We start from the raw sequence: 21210 nt of genomic DNA on the forward strand, positions 1-21210 counted from the left end.
CAAAAATTTCATTTGAGTGTATAGCGTAAAGGTTTTGCAAATGTTTTATATTGTCTTGAAAACTTGTAAAGCCCTGTCCATAATTTCTTCAAGGTGGTTACCCAGGAGAAGGTGGACGACTTGCCAAAACTTCTCTGAATGTCTCAGTTCTCATCCCTTTCAATGATGACCCATTTGGTGTCTTTGCCATCGCTGGCAATGACCTTGATCAAGAAGTAGCTGAAGACGTACTCTCTGAAGATGATATGGGTGATGTTTCTTCCTTCACCATTCTCCGACAGCAGGGCACTTTTGGTGACGTGCGGGTTTCCTGGGAGATCGTGTCAGGACGCTTCCCACAGGGTCTTCCTCTCATGGATGACCTGCTGCTTCTAGCTTCTTTTCCAGATGTGGTTGAGCTCAGGCCTTATGCAAGGAGACACCACTCAGCCACAGACTCTTGGTTTTTCTCTGGGCTTCCAGGAGCTTATGGGACCATCTCTCCTGGAGATGCACCGGCTGCCATTGGCAACTTCAGCTTCTCTGCTTGGCTGGTACCCACACCAAACACTGACGGCTTCATAGTGTCCAAAGGAACTAAAAATAAGAGCTTGTATTATGGTGTAAAGGTCCACACCAATGAGTCTCATGTCACAGTGATGCTGTACTATACTGTAATGGGTTCAAATAACACCCAAGTGGCCCGGGCCACTGCTGAGAAGTTTGTAGAGGATAATAAGTGGCTACAAATCATCATTACAGTTGATGATGGTATTATTGAATTCTTCTTGGATGGGACCTCTATACCTGGGGGCCTGAGGAGCATCAAAGGACAAGGCATCAAAGATGGTGAGTTTCTTTTTAAAACCATTATTAGTTTTTCTTTATTTGGCTTTGAATTAAAAAACAAAACAAAAACAGACTTCATATTCTCTGTGAAGTTATCATAAGTAATTTATTGCACTTCAAAACCCTGTTTCATATCTGTAAAAGGCAGTAACTCATCCAAAACATGCCCCTTGTGTGTCAGAACATAGTCATTGTATGGTATTGCATATTACATCATTGAAGCTGTAGTGGACAAAAAATTTTTTTTTTTCTTTCACTATGGCAGTCACACCCTAGAAATGTTCCTTACATACTTTGCTCTTTCAGTGCAAGAGATTCTTAGTTCAGTATTGTCACCTGGCAGGTAATTTGTCGACTTTTCAGACTTTTCTTTAAAGGTCCTATGGCATGAAAATAAATGGAGGCTTTTATATATTTTTATAGGCTTTAGTGATCCCCTAATACTGTATCTGAGTTTTTTTCCCAAAAATTCTGCCTTGGTGCAGAATTACAGCCAGTCCCAAAAATGAGCTTTCCTTAGGATCCTCAGAATGAGCTGTTTAGTGGGGGTGTGGCCTTACTTACGCCCGTGGTACCTTGCGCAAATGTTTTGTGAATCGCTATGGCACGTAGATGGCATGGCAGCCCTATGCCGTAAAACCAGCGAAACCTGTTGATACGAGCTTACTTTGACAATATGAGAAACTAGTTACTGAACAACTTTCCTAACACAGTCAAACATCAAGCAAGTGCTACACAAGACACAGCAAAAAAGGCGTGCGTGAAGGGGAAAGCAGGAGGGAGGATTTTGACATTCTCATCTGATTGCTCTGGTTTGCAAAGATGCACGTAGCGCGAGTCATTTCAATCAGGGGAAAGGCAGATATCGTGCGCGCCATAACACCAACAGCAGGACGGCTATCAAAACAACAAATAAGTACACAACACTTGCGTTACAGTAAATGAGGTGTCCACTTGCATACCTCATGCTATTTACATTAGCGACAGTGACCGAGCTATTAGCTGCAGAGCTAACGACACAGACAGACTGACCGTTTTGACTCTGGAACCATGAATGAATCATTATCCTGATGAAATGCACTGAATTTGTGGATTCATTCTTTTTCAGGAAGCTTGAAGTAGGGGGTTTTGGTCTAAAATGAGCGAGCTAACCATCTCATGGATATGCAAACACCTCCAACAGCCCAGTTGAAAGAGATAAGAGCTTGCAGATGCTATTAGCTGCATAGCCAACCGTTAGCTAACGTTAGCTGCTAACGATACAAACCCTTTCCTGTGGTAACAAGCTATGTAACTATACTGTACATACAGGAAAGCAACACAATAATAGAGCGTTAAATTGCTTACTCTCGGGAATGAGATCCTTCCCCAAGTGAGAGACAATGGAGCAGGAGATTGACAGGCGGATCGGTGCGGCGTCTGCAGTGATGCGGGCTCTGCACCGGCCCGTCGTGGTGAAAAAAGAGCTGAGCTAGAAGGCGAAGCTCTCGATTTACCAGTTAACAGTGGCGGCTCCAGTTGACTGGTAGATCAACCCTCATCTTACTTTGAAGCTCCCAGCTCCCAGAAGTGACGTCGACGCAGCTTTAGCTGCAGAGAAGCTATCAGGCTTGTGTTGATAATAATAAACTCCTGGACTATGTACAAACTTCCAAATGCATCGTTTTGTGAGTACAGACCATATTTGTACTACTGTAGAAGTTTGGTGTCATGGCAAGTTATTTTAGTGTGGTAATTTTGGAGATACTGCCAGGTTCCATTAGCGCTTGTACTAAGCTATTCGAGATAACTCAGTAACTCAGCTGATGTTCAGCCAAGATCGGAAAAAACTTCGGGTGGGCTACTTGGCTGGATGTCACGGTTCAAATGACCCTAGGGTGAATCTACTCTGAACCATCACTTTAAGTTTGCGACAAGTGGTTATATTTATTTGTGTTTTGCATAAGTTGTCCTGACATTTGAACTTGTTCTCCATGATTTGATTTACCAAAATATGTTTGGTTTTAAGATCATAACTTGGCTTCGTGCATTATCTTTGTGTTCCACCAATAACATTAAATGATTGAGCATTTAAAACAATGAAGCTTCCCAGCCTACTATTACATTGTAAAGAGTTTAGAGTTATAGTTCAGATAAAGCACTTTTCTTTGCTTGAATGAATCATGTTTAGTTATCTGGCTTTGTGATTGCAGTGTCCTTTTGTAGGTTTCATTAACTTGAAAATCACATTGTCCTCTAAAACGTACAGTAATTCATTTGCTTGTTATCAAATAAAGAAGTTGAGCAATCTTGGTACTTATTTTCAGGTAAGTTGGGAAAAGGCTTTAGTCTAACCAATTTTCTTATAAATTATTTCCTCAATGTCAAAATGTTTCCCAATGGCAAATAATATGAAAGAGGTTCCTAAGATTTCTTTTATTTTGCATGTAATTACAGATGTCTAAAGGTCTTGCATAGAAATACACGAGGACTCATACACACCCACCTCTCAGTTGCTATCTCTTTGTTCTACACTCCCAGGACTCTGCAATGCTTGAGTGGCTGCGTATCCACAGCGCCGCTGGACATTGTAACTGCTAAAGGACATCAGTCGGCATCTTCTTTTCTTCTTGTTCTCAGTAATTAGTGCAGACATTAGCCTGTTTTTAACCAAAAGCTCACTGAGGGGAAATATTCTAATACCTCTTTGGCTAAGTCACCAGTCACAGTAGATTTACACATAATAATCAGTCATGTCATGTTATTGTCTCCTACTGGAAACTCAACTCACAGATGGAGTGCTTTGTGTCAGGGCTTTGTGCTTGCTCACTTGGGCAGATTTCCTGCATTCGCTGCTTTTTGTACAAGTACAGAAAGTGATAGGCGTGAGAGGTGTAAGCGTATAAATGAGTAATGACAAAGAGCCGGACTTACGCAGCTTGTGGCCTTAATCAAGATTATGTTTTGCGGTTCCAATACTTTCCAACCAAAATATCCAAATTAGTTCCACCATTAATAATAACTGGCTTATATGACCCTTGTTATTTTAGCTGAACTTTAACACAAAAGTCTAATTACAGCTTGATTTATCCCATCAGTATTCAGTTGCTATGGTCTCAGTATGTTCAAAGCAAAGACAGGCTCATGGAAAAAAGTAGATTTACCTCAAGTGAAAATTAAATCAAGTGTTGTGTGTACTCGTGTTATTTTATAAAAGTTTGTCAATGTGTAACTTTCAAAGCATGAAACGATCCAACAGTAACAACTGAAGGAGTCCAAACAGTTAGGGAGCAGCATTCGAAAGGTCCACTGAAACCTGTTCAAATTAGTTTAAGAGATGGAATACACATAATGTTTTTCCAGTTGACTTACACAACATATGTTTCCTTAAAGTCATGAAAATGCTCAAAAGGAAATGATAGGCAATGTTTTCTTGTACTTGTCCTCCAGGACCTGCTCCTTTGCTTATTGGGTCAGATCTTGAAGGTGAGCAGCGCTACACTGGCCTTCTCCAGGATGTACGCTTGTACCACACCAAGCTGAACCGCAGCCATATCCATGAGCTCCACACTCAACCTGCTAAATCAGACCTGCGCAACATCTCAGGTTACTTACGCTACCGGCAGGATGAGCGGCAGAAGTCATTTGTGGTGGAGGTCCGGGACGATGAGGAAGAGGAGGGGGAGGAGTTGTTCTATCTACAGTTGGTGGCAGTGCACGGTGGAGCACGCCTCCCCTTTCCCAGACCCACAGCTATTCTGCGAGTCATGAAGAGTGACAATGCCAATGGGCTTTTTGGATTCACTGGTGCCTGCATACCTGATGTAAGGGTGGAGTATTTGCAATGCTGACAGTCCGTTTGTGGACTTTTTCAAGTTTTCCACATTTTGTTATATTTCAGACTCATCTTAAAACAGACTCAGTTCCTTTCCCCTCTTCAATTTAGAAACAATAAAACACAAAACAGCAAAGTATATAAGTATAGAGACCTGGGAACAAGTCCAGACTAGTTGGGTTTTGTTGACAGTGTAGTGGCTGTTAAAAAATAAACCTTTCTTGTCAGCCTGAAGTTTTCAATTAAAGATTTCGCTCTATTTTTCTGTCTATGTCTTTACACTCTAACCTGACTAGTCTCTCAGCCCCTGCAGTGGAAAAATAACCTCATAACACGATGCTGCCATCATCATGTAGGATGCCATATATTGTGTTGATAATATGAGGCTTACTGCCTGGCTTCCTCCACACACATAAAGTCTGTCAGTGGTTTTAAACCTTTCATTTTAGAGGGCGGTTTCAGCACACAATGGTCTTGCATGTCTGCTGACAATACTCTCAACCACATACCATGGTTGTCACTCTGATTAATACTGTGAGAGCTTGGATATCTTTCACTTCAACACTCAAGAAAAGTTTTTGTGTTGTGCAGAAATGCGTTTCGATTGATGAGAAGAAAAACTGCATATGTGGTAAGATGAGTCAAGAGCATAAGATATGGAACACTCAAGAGGGTTTGAAAACTTTTTTTGCACTGTAAGCTTATACACTAATTGCTCAATAAATCTGGGAAGTATCTGAATTATTTTTATATATTTTTAGCTCTGACTCATATGTCCATGATAATAGTTTCACCATTTGTGTCATCACTCAGTGTCTTATTGTCTACAAGATATGCATAGAAACACATGGTACGCAAACCCAGTCGTTTGATGATCCCTGTCCTGCTGCATATTTTATTAGTCTTCACGCTTCGCTGCAGGGAGAGCCTGTTTAGCTGGGTGAGTGGGGTCTCATGCTGGGCCATCTCAGGTATAGCAACAGCTGGTGAGTCAGCAGTGGGCCTGACTGTGGGGGCATTCCTATGGAAGCGGATCTGGAGTTCCATCACTGGAAATAGGAGATCTTCCTCCTTGTTTTCATTAACACAACAGATGGCAGGGCTGTGGATGACATTCCATCAGAACCAGAGGATATCCTCTAATTAGATCAGTAGGGAATAAGGACATAGAAGTATGGGCAATATCAAGTATTTTTTTTCCTTAAATCACATAATTATTATCAGCCCAGTTAATTTGAACAAACTGCAGTAAGTAATGATGCTTAGATTAATATTGGTCTTGCCTGTCTTGGTTCTTAATTAACTGATCTTTTTATTCAACTGTATGTCTTAGCAGACTGTTGATGAGGGCTCCACCATCTCTTGTGTGATTGAGCGTATGCGGGGATCCCTGGATCACGTCTATGTAAACTACACTGTTACCCAACTGGACAGCTCAGACAGTGACAGCCCAGCTCATCAAGATTTTCTAAATGCAACTGGAGCTGTGCTTTTCTTGCCTGGACAACGATCTGAGGTGTGTGCCTTTCTGTGTGCGTCTGTGTGTGAGTAAGAGTCTTATATGAGTTTATCCAGTGTGACAGAGCATACATTCTCACAAACAAGTGTTAAGAAAAAAGTATGCACTATATTTTTATACAGTGCAAACAATTTTAATTTAAAATAAATGTGTGATGTCCTCTTCAACACTACTCTCTTACAGTCATCCAATTGTAATGTTTCTTGATAAACAGCCCCTCCTAGTGGTTGGTTGATTGCAAATTTTAAGTTTCGGCAGGCTTTTATGCCTACTGCCTGCAGCAGTCAGCATAAACACTATTAAAACCATTGATCAAAAAACAGACTATAGAACAGAATATAACAGGGTGGCTTTAATCCAGCGCCAGATAGAGGCCAGACTGTTGACTTGCCTGACTTGCCAATCTTTCCCTTAGGTTCTGAACCTGTTGGTGTTTGATGACAATCTCCCAGAGCTTGCTGAGTCCTTTCAAGTTGCACTGGTGTCAGCAGAGTCTGGTGACGGGAAGCCAGGGTCCACCCCCACCAGCGGAGCAAGCATTGATCCCAATAACTCCGTTAACACTGTCACTGTCACAGCTAGTGACCATCCCTATGGTATTTTCACCCCCCCCAAAAAACAACATTGTTGTACTCTCACTGATGCAATATAATCCATCTGAATTTCTGAAATTACTTTCTTATAACTGGCTTAATGTTCTGTAAAACATTAAATTTTCTCTCACTTTCTTCATATATGTTCTTTGCTCCTTCTCCTGTGCTGACCTTCTTTCATCATGCCAATTTCCTCCTTCTTACAACATTGTTATTATTCTCCCTTATTTCCATCACTAAACACACACACCCTTTCTTGATATAGGCCTGCTGCAGTTTCAGCCCAGTCCTCCAGTAGAGGCTTTGATCTCTCCAGCATTAGAACCTGCCTACATTACAGTTAATGAGGAAGATGGACAAATCAGTCTGGCAGTGGCCAGGGCCCAAGGCCTTTTGGGAAGAATCATGGTGGGATACAGGACAACCCCCTTCACAGCGTCCAGCCCTGAAGACTACGAAGTTAGTTTGCAGTAATATCTGCCTTCTTACTGATGGATGCACAATGTATCAATAAACAGGTAAATCACAAGAAAATTTATTTTGACTGGTTTCCTTTCCTTTCTCTGTATTCGACTGTCAGGATGCAGAGGGCATGTTGGACTTCCTTCCAGGGGAGAAACTAAAGTTCATCAATGTGACCATTGTAGATAATGCTGTTCCTGAGCTGGACAAGATATTTCGAGTGGAGCTTTACAATGCTGATGGTGGAGGTAAGAATTCTGCGTCAAAGCTTAAATCGTGTGCCACATATGTATGCACATTCTTTTTCTTTTAAGTCAGTACTTTTTAAATTAAAATCTTTCATTTGACTATGCATTCCACTGTTGTTGTGTGTTTTGTGTGTGGTGCCCCTGTGTGATTCCTTATGTCTACATGCGTGACTACCTACCAACACTTTCCCGTTTGCCCTTCGATCTCTTTTCTTCTGGTGTGATTTTATCCTGGTGTGACACCCCTATGATCCTCATGTGTGATCCATCAGTGGATCATTTTCTGCATAGTGAAGAGAGTGGTAGTGGGGAGAGTGACTATGACTTTCTCCCTCCATCATATCACCACCATGGTAAGTATACCCCTCCTTTACTCCCTGAACAGCAGCTTTTCTCCTTTCCTTAATCCCTAGACTTGGCCTTTAACAATCAGCCACCATTGATATGCATGTGTGTGTGTGCTTTTTTTGTGTGTGTGTGCGTGTCTGTGTGTGTGTGTGTGTGTGTGTGTGTGTGTGTGTGTGTGGTATTTACATTATAATGTGACTCCAATGAGAAGTACTCAAGGGTTGACATGGGAAAAGCAAACATCCTCAGACTGGGCTAAACAGGGGAAGCACATCAACTGAACTGTCCCCAGTGCTTTACTCAAAGTTTGGATTGCTGCCAGTTATTAAAATAAAATCCATAAAGTATCATTTGAATCTCCCAATCATTACACCACTTGACAGTTTAATGTCCTGCTCTACGGTTTAGTAGAGCACATTTTCTTAGTGATTATCTTAATATGAATTTGTAGAATCAAACTTGACTGAGCCATCTCTCATGCAGGTGTATTCAGTTTAGATATGTAATGCTAAAAGTGATATTTTATTCTGTCACTACTTTAAAAGATTGTTAGTTTCAGCATAAAGTGACTCTATCAACTATTGTTTAAAAAAAATTAAATTCGTATTAATATTCCACAGTGGACAGAAATATTTTTCTCATTCTTTTGTCCAAAGTGAGGACATTAAAGGGTTCAGAAGATTTTATTTTTATTGTTAAGCTACCTCCGTTAGAATAACTGTATTTGATAAATAAAACATTTTCATACTTTTATTCCCTCCTCTCTGACCTATGGGTACTTCTCATTTCCTTCACAAGTAAACTTATTGAATGCAACTAAAGTGTATTACCTAAAAGTGACACACATTTGGAATTTTCTGTGTAGCCAGCTTGGGAATTGCATCTCGCATCACAGTCACCATTGCTGCCTCTGATGATGCCCATGGAGTGTTTCAGTTCAGTCCTCAATCATTGTCTGTTAATGGGACAGAAGCTGAAGATGGACACAACTCTGTGGTTCTGCAGGTCAGTGAAGTACACAAATTGAAAAATAGGAAACAACTAGTGATTATTTATCATTGTGCTGAGTTTTCTTTGCTTCAAACTTCAGGTGGATCGTTCATTCGGTGACCTCTCCAATGTCACTGTGTACTGGGAAGCTGATTCCAGCTCAGAGGGAGAGCTCCTCAGCAGTTTTGGGAATATCACCTTTGGTGTAGGGCAAACGTCAGAGAATATCATTATCAATGTTGCCCAAGATAACATCCCTGAACTGGACAAGAGCTTCACTGTGTCCCTGATTAATGTCTCACATGGTCGTCTGGGCGTCAAGACCTCTGCTACTCTGACTGTGCTTGCCAGTGACGATCCTTATGGTGTTTTTGTATTTGCTAATTCAACAAAGTCTGTTCGACTTCCTGAAACTGATGCAACTGTATTACTCACCATCCTGCGACAGAGAGGTTTAATGGGTCAGGTATGTCTAACTACAGAAGATTTCAAAATTCTATAGGAAGCATGGAGATGAAAGCCCCTTTTGATTAATTCTGTGTAAATTAACTAGATAGAATGAGAGATGCCCACATGTGGTGGATGTATCAGATTATATGATTTTTCTCAATTTCAATTCATGTAGGTGCAAGTTACATATGGGACACTGAATGAGGCCGATCCGCAGCCTTACAGAACCCCTGGAGTGGGCCGAGCCACTGAGGGGCTGGATTTTGTTTCCCTCCTCGATTCTGTTGTGTTCATGGCCAATCAGAGTGAAGCAAATATAACCCTTAGTGTGCTGGATGACGAGGACCCAGAAAGAGATGAATCTGTGTTTGTGAAGCTGATCAGTGTTCAGCTTATCCAAGGAGAGCAGGAGAGGCTCAGTAAGTTACTGACCCCACTGAGTGGAACATTTGAATTGAAAAATATCAAGATATAAAGTGAAGTTAACTTCAACCATACCAATTTAAACTTTTAAAATGTCCCCCTGTTTTTCCTTTCAGTCATGAATTCCCCCTCTCTGGGCCCCAGCACTGACATTGTAGCCCAGGTTATAGTGGAGGCCAGCGATGATGCTTTTGGAATCCTTCAGCTGTCGGCTCCTGCTGTCAGCGTAGCTGAACACTACGTTGGACCCATTATAAATGTCACACGTGTTGGGGGGATTTTTGCTGATGTATCTGTCAAGTTCAGAGCAGTGCCTTTGACCGCCAGAGTTAGTAAGTGCTTAGGTCATAGAGCATGATTAAAAAAATTCTCTCTATGATTGGTGTGTGAACGGTCCTATCCATCTTATAGGTGAAGACTACAGTGTAGCCTCGACTGACGTGGTTCTCTTAGAGGGGGAGTCCAGTAAGTCTGTACCCATCTATGTTATTAATGATGTTGTCCCTGAGCTGGAGGAGACCTTTCTCATCGAGCTCATCAACCAAACGACCGGAGGAGCTCTCCTGGGAGAACTCACACGTGCCATCATCACCATACTGCCTTCTGATGACCCTTTTGGTGCCTTTGGTTAGTAGGCATTGACCAAGATCTTCTTCCAACTTTTCACAGTATTTTTGATGGTTACTCATTGATTAGTGAGTTTTCCTCTTTATTTCATATCTATCAAGTCTTTCAGGCTGTTCCAATTACAGTAGAGGAGCCTGGATCCAACTCTGTGGAGGTCACATTGCCCATTGTTCGCAATGCTGGTACTATTGGCACAGTGGCAGTCCAATGGCGGGCTACTGTTAATGGTGTACCTGCAAAAGGAGACATCAGACCTACATCAGGAGAGGTGAAATTTGCTCCTGGAGAGACCATGAAGAAACTCAGAGTGGAGATTTTAGCTGATGATGTACCTGAAATCACTGAGGTTAGAGACCAAGGGTGAAAAGCCAACATGAATTGTGTAAAATGACATATCTTTTTAAAGATATTCATAACCAGTGATTTTTAGTTAAAGTGTTTGTCACATTCCTTCTTTGCTTTTTAGATTATTAAAGTGGAACTAACTGGTGCCAGTAATGGAGGAAACTTGGGAGCTGATACTTCTGTTGACATAATAGTGCCCGCCAATGACAACCCATATGGGACAGTTTACTTTGAGCAGTCTGTTTATCATGTTCAGGAGCCACTGGAAGGAATTTATAGAGCTAATATCTCTGTCCGCCGGAGGTACTATTGATAATTTTTAATTGTTATATATTTTTTTAGCAATCCTTTGTAAACCTATCCACATTAAAGCCTCACTGTCCTGTTTTCTTTTCTTCATCATCCCTATTGCCTTCATTCCAGAGGTGGTCACTTCGGCCGATTGGAAATCACGTACAGCACCTCTGAGGTTGACGTTGTTGGCTTGGCTCAGAGTGATGAGCAAAACCTGTTGATGTACTATAACCCTCCAAAACCAGGTGTTTCTGCCACTGCCTCCCTTATGACAGTTAACATTACTGGTCAGAAAGACCCTGTGGCTGCATGTGCTGCTGCTTGTTTAAGGGAGCGTGCATGCCAGGCCTACTCTCTGTCATCAAGCACGACCCAACCGTCCTGCTCATGGATGACATCAGGAGCTGACCAGCTGACCTCGAAATCTCAGGCTTTTACCTATGTGAAAAATGTCACAGCAGCTGCTGTCTTGTTCAGTGCCCAGGCTGAGGCAGGAAGTGATTACACCCCTGTGATCGCTCAGAGTGCCTTCATGGATGATGGATCAGGGGTTTCTAACCTCACCGTCCTAATTTTAACTGACAAATTCCCTGAAATGGATGAGAGCTTCTCCTTACAGATATTAAAGGTAGATCCCCATCATAAATACTGTCTGTTGCCCTGTGTCATAAATGCTTTAAATGGTTTTGCACATGTTTAATTTTAGATGTAAACTGAGTTTAACAAAAAACGGTGTAACAAATAAATGTGTCATCCTCTGTTGTCTGAAGGTGAAGCTGGTAAATTTGACTGTGTCACAGAAGAACCTCCCCTCAATTGGTCAACCGGACAAAGCTACAGTAACTATAGGAGTGAATGGAGATGCATTTGGCATATTTTTGATCTACAGCCTCAGCCCCAACACTACCAATGAGGGGCTCTATCTAGAAGTTCGAGAAGAGCCCGCAGTTGTGGTGCCACTGGTTATAGAGAGGAGAGGAGGGAATCTGGGCACTGTCACAGTAGAGTGGAGATCTGTTGGAGGAGAGGCCACACCAGATGCTGATTTCACTGGGACTGGCGGAACTCTTGTCTTTGATGGTATATGCTGTTGTTTTTATTATCTTGGACAGCTTCCCTGTTCAGCATTATTGACCCAGTTTGTTTGAGTGTTCTTGAAGAATTAACAGAAGAATGGCTTGTGCACCTCATCAGTGTTGCTTGTACTTTCTTTCTTCTGCTCTTAGGTGATCTTAAGAAGACAATAGAGATAGTAATCAGAGATGATGCTGAACCAGAGGATAACGAAAGCCTGATGATTGGCCTTGTTAACACCGCAGGAGGAAGTCGAATTCTGCCTAGCTCAGACACTGTTACCATAGTCATATTGGCTAACGATAATGTGGCAGGAATAGTGGGATTTCATTTGGCCTCACGGTCGGTCATTGCCAGAGAAGGTGGGTACTCTTGCTGCATTTCCTGTTGCTTTAGCATGTATGCTATCCATGTCTATGACATTTGTCAACCTCATATTATTATATTATTATAGTTTCTAAGTGTTTAATTTTTTTTTCTGAACATTTGTCGGTTATATTCTATTAATATTAACAGACAGTGTCATGAATCAAATCTCTTTTGTATAAATAACTGTCCTGCTGTGCCCGTCACACTAAGTCTGTAATTCTTCAGAAACATAGCAGCTCTCAAATAAGAGAAACGTCTGTAACAAAACCTTCACGTCACTGGAGACAGGTCCTAATTATGTATGAACATGAAAGTAAGTGTAAGCACTCATGGTAATGGCAGGATGCAGAAACAGGTGGGCTCCGTGGTTGTCATTATCAAGAAATTATATATGCATGAGCTGTTGAAGTCCCATACAATTATCTTGAATAGCTCCTACTGGTATATACATTGTAAAAAAAAGCAACTGCCCTTATCAAAAAATGTCAGAAAATTTTCACTGACTCCAATATTGCCAATCATCTTGTTATGAAGTAATTATCAATCTTTCGAATGACTTTTGACTTTGCAAATGTTTGGACTGAACATATTGTATTTCATGTTACAGGTGAACGGTTGTCCTTATTGGTATTGAGAACAGCTCCAGGTCTGGGTAATGTTACTGTGGACTGGACTGTACAAGGGCCCCTTGCGCACCGAACTTTCACTCAAACCTCAGGGACACTTTTCTTTTCTGAGGTAAAAAAATGATCATCCATCAGTTTATTGTGTAATCGGAGTGCGTGAGGTTGTCGAACATAAAGCTACAGACCTAATAAACAAGTTTAGAATGTAGGACTAAGTGCTGAATGTACATGTGTGATTTTGAATCTACAGTGGAAAATATATAATTGAATCTTGTTTTTCTTACAGAGAGAACTAAACGACACTATAGTCCTGCAGCTTCTAGATGATGCCACACCAGAAGACAAAGATGAATACAGAGTTTCATTGTCCAACATACAAACCTTTGGTAATAAACATAGTATCTGTTTAGTATATGTTTGTGCGAGACACCTATGAGAAGAAGTCTTAAGTATCTCAAAATATCTGACTTCCACTTTCCAGGGGTTGTGGTCACAGGTCATGCTGCACTGGATGTTCAAGGCAGCGAGGCAGTGCTTACTGTGGACACGAGCGATGAGCCCTATGGGCTGCTGACTATCGCCCCGTCATCTGTCAGGGTGACTACAGAGGAACAGGACCAAATTATAAATATATACATCAATAGAGAATTTGGAGCCTCAGGTCTGTAAGCCAAGAATGAATGCAACAAATGTGTATAAAAATGATATTGGTTTCACCTTCAATTAATTTATTCTGTTTTTATTTCAGTTTTGTAATCCTTTACCTTGTAACTGACATTGTGAATAACTGTTTGCGCGCAGGAGCGGTGAATATATCCTATGAGGTTGTAAGAGGTTCTGTGCAAAACTTGTCTGAGGTGGAAGGTGCTCTCGCTGACCCAGGACAAGACTTCATCTCTGACACTGGTTCCGTCATCCTTCAGGATGGACAAACTTCAGTTGCCATCCCAGTGACCATACTGGAGGTAAATACTAGATGTTTTCTTGCTCCTTTTCTATGTTTATGAAAATTTCACAAGACAGTGTTTAACACATCATTGTAACATGATGAATAATTTCATTGCAATTTTTTGCTGTCTTCTGACAGTTAAGAATTTGCATAATTCTGTGCTTTATTGTGTTAGTTTCTTTGAACAAGATGCAGAATGTGTATAAAATCACTTTCAATATAAGGTGTCACTCTAAGCAAATGTGTTTGTATGGATAATTTGAAGGTTTTCATTTTAACAGGATGACATTCCAGAGTTGCAGGAGTTCTTTTTGGTCAACATAACATCAGCAGTACTCATCACGACGCTCGCTACTGTTCCCCAACTAGGTATGGATCATTTAAGCATTTACTGTACAGTTGTTGAGTTTCACTTTTTTTTCCTTGTGGCCAGAATAAGCAGATTAGACAAATTATAATTTAATATTTAATATTCTGGAGGGATTTCTGCCATTGTTTCTATGTATTTGTTCTGCTTTTTCTGAGGTATTGTGCCATTTGTATAGCTTTTATAATGGTATGAAATCCCTTTCCCTTTTTTCTTTTTTAAATCTATCGCCATTTTATCTGTTTGATGAGCAGAGGTTGTGTATTGCACTTTGCCAGGTAAACTGCATATTCATATGCTCACAAGCTATGCCTAAAATGCTGGTAGTTGAAGACATGATATTCCTTAATGGTGCGATAGTCTACAACACTGTTGACTGTCAAAATACCCCATGAACAGGCCTGTAGTTGCAGTATTGCATATTCTGTAGCATCCAAACCACAGTCCAATTTATGAATGAGTAACTTTAGAAAGTGATGAGTTGACAGAATACTACAGGCAGAGTGGCACTTGGAGGTTCCCAGAATACTATCAGCCCAGTGCCTGGAGACACATGATAAACACACGGCCGCTCTTTTGGCAGCAATCTTATGTGGCTTGGATGATGAGATTTATGCTTTCTATGACTGAGGAAGCCTGGGGAATTGGTGGCAGAGAGTAGCACTGTGTGGTGAGCAGAGAGAAAGCCAAACTAAACCCGTCTCTGGCCTCCCAGTGTCTTGGCCACAGAGTCAATGAGGAAAGACTATTCAGGAGGTCATAAATCCGTCCACCCAAAGGACTTGGCTGCTCAGCCATCCAAACCTCTTACAGGAGATGTCTCCTTGTTGTAATCCATTGCTCAAATGTGCCATGATGGAAGTTAGATCCTTTGCAGTTTCCCCTTGCGCAACTTGCTCTTACTGCTTGCACTGTAGTTACAGACTGAAGAAACCACTGCTGCATACTACAGTTATTATAGACAACTGACATCACGTTCACTGTACATTTTCTGTTTGCATGTTTCACCAGACACCCAGGGTTTGGTTGCTGAAGTCAGCATTGCTGCAAATGATGGAATTAGAGGGGTCATTGAATGGACAAACACCATGTAAGAAAAGCATCCTATCATACATTTCGTTTCATTTGATGATTTGCACATGTAAATGTTTAAGAAATTTTGATTACACGTGTGCTCTGATTTCCAGGTTCGAAGTGAATGAAACAATCGGGTCGTTAACTCTTGTTGCCTACAGAAACAAGGGGACGTATGGAAATGTCTCTCTTTTCTTCTTTGCTCAAAACTTGGAAGCTCAACAGGGACTGGACTACAATACCAGTGAAACGGTTAGGCATACACAGTATTAAAGGATTGCAAGTTTAATCGTGTATTTCTTTTCCAGAAATACAAGGTAAATGCTAGTATCAGTTTGGTGTGTCATCTCCACTCACAGGCTATTTTCTGCACGTTCTTTCTAACTGTAATGGGTGCTCTAAGGTAGCAGTAAGTACTACAGATTTCACAAAAGGCAGAACCTGAGGAGGAGAGCGGCGGAGTGCAGTTGAGTCACTCCCCCATAAAATCATCCACTTTAAACGAAGTATAAATTAATGGTTGGCGTTGTCTTGCTGTGTCGTTTTTGCCAAAGTATGTCACAGCCATGTCATGGTCTGTAGTACGTGTCCGTTAATCATTCTTCTGTTGCATGGATATCTGGGGGTTTTCAAAAACAATGACAATTTCTCTGTCCACCCAGATGCTTCATTTTGTTGAAGGTGAAAGGCATAAGTTTGTGGAAGTGCAGATCATTGATGACGCCATTCCAGAGGGAGCTGAGAGATTCCAGCTTATCCTGTCTGAGCCTTCTCCTGGACTGGAGCTGGGCAGCAATACCACAGGTAGACTGAAGGAATGAATGCAATTAAATAGAATGCACTTAAAATGATCAAAAAGTTAATTAAATGAGAGTTGAATATAAACATCCAATTTAAATCGGGGTAAAATGTACACTACAAAAGTACAATTCATTATCAGAATGTTGTCAGATTTCTGTCAAGATGGTTTGAAATTCAGTCAATTATTGACATGTTAGATGAAAGAGCTTATATACCATAGACATGTGCTTGCTACTAGTGAGCAGAGAGAGACATCATCACTGTAGTATATGTTTTAAACAGGCAAGACAAGTAAATATCAAGATCACCTTATCACAGAAACAGCTTCAATCTGCGTCCCCTAGTGTTTGTTAAACTCACCACAAGTGAGCGTTGACTACAATAGAAAAAATTGAAGAAAGATTTAACATAGTCAGCTGTATTATATTGGGTCTTTTATGTGCATCACATCACATACAGCAGGGTACCAGGCCTTAATTGTGAGGCATAATATTTGATGATACTGTTCCTGATTATATATTTAATCCATTACTTTATGAAAAAAGTTAAAAAAGATTTCAAACATCATATTACTGTGAAAAATTTGTAATACTTAAAACTTTTTATTATTGGCAATTTACACTATTGTTACATTAGCCTACCTGTGGCTATAGTGATACTTTAATCAACATAACTCTTGAACGGTAATTTTCCTGACATTCTTCTTTCTGTTCATACAGCCACTGTGAATATCCTGGCCAGTGATGATGGACATGGTGTCATTTCCTTTAACACCAGCGACCATTTCTTATTGAGAGAGCCCACCTCTGTGTCAGAGTTGAGTGACAGTGTGGCCAACCTTTATGTGGTTCGGAGCCCCGAGGAAGGCACGTTTGGCACTGTGTCCGTTAAGTTTTCCATCACTGATGCCAATGGCAGCCTAGCTGAGGGTGATCTGATGCCCACACAAGGTTTTGTGGTTCTGGAAGATGGGGTCAGATTTAAGGTAAGGGGGAGCAGATATGATAACAAACAGCATTGAAACAAATGTTGCTGAAATATATAGAGGGGGAGAGATGTTGAAGGTGATATGGGATAAGATGAGCCAGTAGGTGAGTTCATTTGTTCATTTGTCATCATAAGAAACCAAGCAAGTCATTTAGCTAAATATTTGCCTGAATTTTTAAGCTGGCTAGTATTTTCCAAAATATCTGATATGGGGCAAAGTAAGCCAAACTCTGTGGGGTGAATTGAGCCAGGCTGAGTTTGGACAAACTATGGAGGGAGCGATAATGGAGTGCTGAATTGTTATTTGCACTGACCTTCAAGCTGTGGCTGCGGCCCAGATGTGAAAAAAAGTTTTTCATTTGACATAGACTATAGAGTGTCATTGTTATTTTGGGCAGCAGTTTTCGCATCAGTTTAGATTTTTTTTATTCAAGAAAAAATGTTTATTAGTTTTAGTGACATGTATTTATTCATTCTACTTCAGTATTTACTTTAATTCAAGCATTGTTTCATTACTTGGTGTAATGTTTTTGTTGGATTTCATGTTCAAGTTATCTTTAAGAAAAGAAATATGACTGTTTGAAAAAAAAAAATAGACCAATAGACCATATTAGTTTTTAAAAGAGGCTAACTCTGATTAATTAAACTGATGAGACACATCCTGAAATTTGGTTTCCATTTGACCTCTGCGTCATTTTCTCTCATCTCAAAGACCACACAAGTAAAAAAAAATGGCTCTTCTTATCCCACTCTCCCTTAATAGGACCAGTTTTAATTTTTTGATACTTTAAAATGGTGTTGTGTAGCGCTTTGTTTGTGATTAGCATTCATTGGTTTGTCTTGGAAAAAATAAATGCAATTTTTTTTCATCTGTGTTCTCTCAGATGCTGGAAATCAGAGCAATACGTGATGCTGAATCTGAAGGGAATGAAACCTTCACAGTAGCCTTGTCCAACCCAACAGGAGGTGCACGACTTGGTGACCAACTTCAGACTCTCATCATTGTGCTGGAGAATTTAGCTCCATCTGGCCTGTTCCGAATTGGGCCTACTCTCAATAGGTCTTTACACAGTTGTATCATAAGGATCTGAAACTTTGAATATCATAAATGCATGCTTTATGTTATGCCACTTTCACAGTATTTCTATCTTTTATTGTTCATTTTGTTTTGTTATTTTACAGAACCAGCACAGTAATGGTTGCGGATGAAGGTAGCAGCGCAGTCTTCCTCACTGTATCTCGTAGTAATGGTCTGGAGTCGGCAGTCAGTGTGGAATGGGAGGTGCAGTCTGACACAGCTGTTGCCTCTGGTGAGACCAGTTAACATCTTAATTCACTGTAACCTCCTGAAATCTCACAAATCCTCTATTTCCCTCTGTTGTTCTTTTAGTATACCTTTCTTTCAATAAGATATTCAATTACCTAAAATTTTGATTTATTTATTTTTTCCCTCAGAGGGTCCTCTCCCAGTCATGGCTGTTTACCAGACCTTTGAGGACAAGCCAACATCCGCTTGGTGCTCCATTCCTGAAAATCTTTTGTTTTTGGCTATGAGGCTGGATAAGAGGTCAATGATTGGATCCCCCCACACCTTTGCCACTCTTTATCGGTGGCAAGGTGTTTTTGTGCCAATAGAGGTAACGGCATTCTACATGAAGTGGTGCATGATCTGCATAAGCCTAAAAGTAAATCCAGTGGGAACAGGAATATCTGTGTCCACTGTCTACATTACCATCTCTGTGTTTTTGTTGTTGCAGTCTGTAAGGATTCAGGACCCAGCCTCCTGTGCTGGGTTTGCAGTGAATGGTTCTACCTATATAGGCATCACACACGGTGGCCCTCCCTTCTTCCCTGCTGCCAACCTCAGCATCTTCAAACTGCACAAAGACCTCAACTTCACATTGGCAAGTTTAAACCCAGCCACAGCACAACATTAGTCGTATCTTGGTACATTATTGTAACACTGTGGTATTAACTGGTACGGTGATTTGATTTAAGAAATTCTGATTTCTTCAGGAACAAACCTTAGGTGTTGAAGCTCTGGATGTGAAACACTTCTCAGCTGAAGGCAGAGATTATCTCATCACATCAAGTCAGGTGATACCAGTTGTTCCACCAGTTAGACAGATCTTTCACTATTTTAGATGTCGGAATAATTAGAGGCTCATCATTGGAGGAATACTAACTTTGATAATACATTAACCTAAATTTTATTTCTTTGATTCTCCAGATTTTTGTTTGGACTGCAGGCTCCTTTACACTCCATCAGACTCTGGACTTTAAACAAGACTTCCTGAGCGTAACACCATTCACTCATGCAGATGTTCGCTGCGTCTTGGTGTGCATTGACAGTCAGAGTGTGAGCTGCCAAGTGCTTCAATGGACTAATGGAAGATTTCAGAACCCACAGCCTCTGCCGCTCACAGGCAGAGCCAGTCAGGTGGCGGCAATCAACACAAGAACAGAGGACACTCTCCTGTTGATTACTACTGAAGGTGATATAACTGATATAAATCGATGTTAAATCTTTGTCACTTCTGTACAGGTGAAATGATTTGTAAAGCAAAATGTGTAAATTTGAAATATAAATTAAATGTATCCAAACATAGCTTAGAATGTCCTCAGATGTACTTAGCCTACGGTGATATTACACTATTTCAATGCAGCATTGTTTTCAGTATCCATTGTTTTTTTAGCGTTAGGTAGGATAGACAAACAAATTATTGATCCTTTACAGAGACAGAAACTGTAATAAATTTATCAAAAAAAAGATAAATCTAAGATGGTAGACCGGAATATATATTCATACGCTCTGTGTATTTTGAAGAGACATAATCCTTCTGACTCTGCAAAAGTGGTGAGCTTTTGGTTCAGACCTGTTGTGGCTTTATGGGAACGGCCTCAGTGTGGAGCAGAGCCGAGCCACAGAGGGATGCAAGGCTTGTAATTTGTCACTCTTGGGTGTGTCAGTCAGACAAGTGGCTACATAAACATGCTATTTGTAGCGTGAAAAAATGTAAGTCTGTTTTTTTTTTCATTTATTTATTTTCTCTAGGTCTCTATCCATCCTGTGAGGTGTTTCAGTGGAGTTCAGAAGAATCTTCTCCACAACTTTATCAGTCCATTCCTCACCCTGGCCTCACCTCTATTCACTCCTTCAGAGCTCCTTCTGGGATCAGTAAGTATAAATGTCACTAACTGCTTTGTTTGTATTGACAGAGGGTTGACTGTAAGAATTTGGATATTTACTCGTTTAGACCAGACACACATATGTGTATGTTGGGTCTAAAAGTTAACCCAGCTGGAACACAGTTCACTCAAGACAACCCCAGTGATCAACAAAACACTCAGTACTCAGATTGTATTTTTACTTGCAAGGTGAGCCGGACGGAGTGACAGAACTTACTCCTTCACCCGTGCTCAAACGACTCCATCCGACTTTCCCCGTGTAGTTCTTTTTATTACACAGCTTAGTTACAATCAGCATAAGTGAAGCAGTCTTGTGAGCATAAAATTCAACAAATGTTTTACTGGGACATCTAGTTCCACACGTGTTGAGTGGTTGCACATTCTCCTACATGGGATGAGTAAAGCACCCTGTTTCTCACAGTTCCCTTTAATTACTTTGTTCACATTAAGCAAAGTTCACACAATACATGTCTGTCTATATAATGTTGTTTACTCAAAATGAAAATCTATATACAGTTTTCCAACAATGTATACACTGTTCAGAAAAGTTTTGGTCAAGAATCCCTAATACAGTCATCTCTATTGTCACAGCTTACGTCATGCTGGCTGGAAGAAATGGTTCAGCACTCTACTCCTGGAGGTCTGATGTCAACCTGTTCACCCTGATCCTGAGGGTTCCTCGAGCCATTAGCTTCCTCTCGTTCATGGTCCCATCCCTCAACATCACAAAGATCCTCTTGGCTTCTACTGAGGAGAATAATTCCACTGTTTATGAATTCACCTCTATCTCAAATCAGTCTGATTTCATACCCAGGTATCCAGTGTCCTATATT

General features: G+C 40.7%; 1 protein-coding gene across 1 annotated transcript in view; it reads left to right on the forward strand.

The window, feature by feature from the left end:
- adgrv1 (adhesion G protein-coupled receptor V1) overlaps nucleotides 1-21210 on the forward strand; it is a 106670-nt gene that overhangs the window by 25697 nt on the left and 59763 nt on the right. Inside the window, exons 21-54 of the mRNA XM_075468731.1 lie at nucleotides 94-828; nucleotides 4258-4631; nucleotides 5979-6158; nucleotides 6577-6757; nucleotides 7020-7213; nucleotides 7335-7464; nucleotides 7737-7817; nucleotides 8678-8817; nucleotides 8903-9268; nucleotides 9428-9671; nucleotides 9792-10007; nucleotides 10087-10302; nucleotides 10404-10648; nucleotides 10769-10950; nucleotides 11071-11569; nucleotides 11712-12021; nucleotides 12168-12377; nucleotides 12992-13122; nucleotides 13297-13396; nucleotides 13492-13671; nucleotides 13812-13975; nucleotides 14241-14328; nucleotides 15338-15416; nucleotides 15514-15652; nucleotides 16063-16204; nucleotides 16921-17186; nucleotides 18073-18248; nucleotides 18371-18498; nucleotides 18644-18825; nucleotides 18946-19092; nucleotides 19205-19285; nucleotides 19419-19683; nucleotides 20244-20366; nucleotides 20969-21191. Coding sequence (XP_075324846.1) covers nucleotides 94-828; nucleotides 4258-4631; nucleotides 5979-6158; nucleotides 6577-6757; nucleotides 7020-7213; nucleotides 7335-7464; nucleotides 7737-7817; nucleotides 8678-8817; nucleotides 8903-9268; nucleotides 9428-9671; nucleotides 9792-10007; nucleotides 10087-10302; nucleotides 10404-10648; nucleotides 10769-10950; nucleotides 11071-11569; nucleotides 11712-12021; nucleotides 12168-12377; nucleotides 12992-13122; nucleotides 13297-13396; nucleotides 13492-13671; nucleotides 13812-13975; nucleotides 14241-14328; nucleotides 15338-15416; nucleotides 15514-15652; nucleotides 16063-16204; nucleotides 16921-17186; nucleotides 18073-18248; nucleotides 18371-18498; nucleotides 18644-18825; nucleotides 18946-19092; nucleotides 19205-19285; nucleotides 19419-19683; nucleotides 20244-20366; nucleotides 20969-21191 — 7117 coding nt within the window. The remainder of the gene's footprint in view (nucleotides 1-93; nucleotides 829-4257; nucleotides 4632-5978; nucleotides 6159-6576; nucleotides 6758-7019; nucleotides 7214-7334; nucleotides 7465-7736; nucleotides 7818-8677; nucleotides 8818-8902; nucleotides 9269-9427; nucleotides 9672-9791; nucleotides 10008-10086; nucleotides 10303-10403; nucleotides 10649-10768; nucleotides 10951-11070; nucleotides 11570-11711; nucleotides 12022-12167; nucleotides 12378-12991; nucleotides 13123-13296; nucleotides 13397-13491; nucleotides 13672-13811; nucleotides 13976-14240; nucleotides 14329-15337; nucleotides 15417-15513; nucleotides 15653-16062; nucleotides 16205-16920; nucleotides 17187-18072; nucleotides 18249-18370; nucleotides 18499-18643; nucleotides 18826-18945; nucleotides 19093-19204; nucleotides 19286-19418; nucleotides 19684-20243; nucleotides 20367-20968; nucleotides 21192-21210) is intronic.

Source organism: Odontesthes bonariensis, chromosome 6 (assembly GCF_027942865.1).
Source record: "Odontesthes bonariensis isolate fOdoBon6 chromosome 6, fOdoBon6.hap1, whole genome shotgun sequence".
NCBI classification, from domain to species: Eukaryota; Metazoa; Chordata; class Actinopteri; order Atheriniformes; family Atherinopsidae; genus Odontesthes; species Odontesthes bonariensis.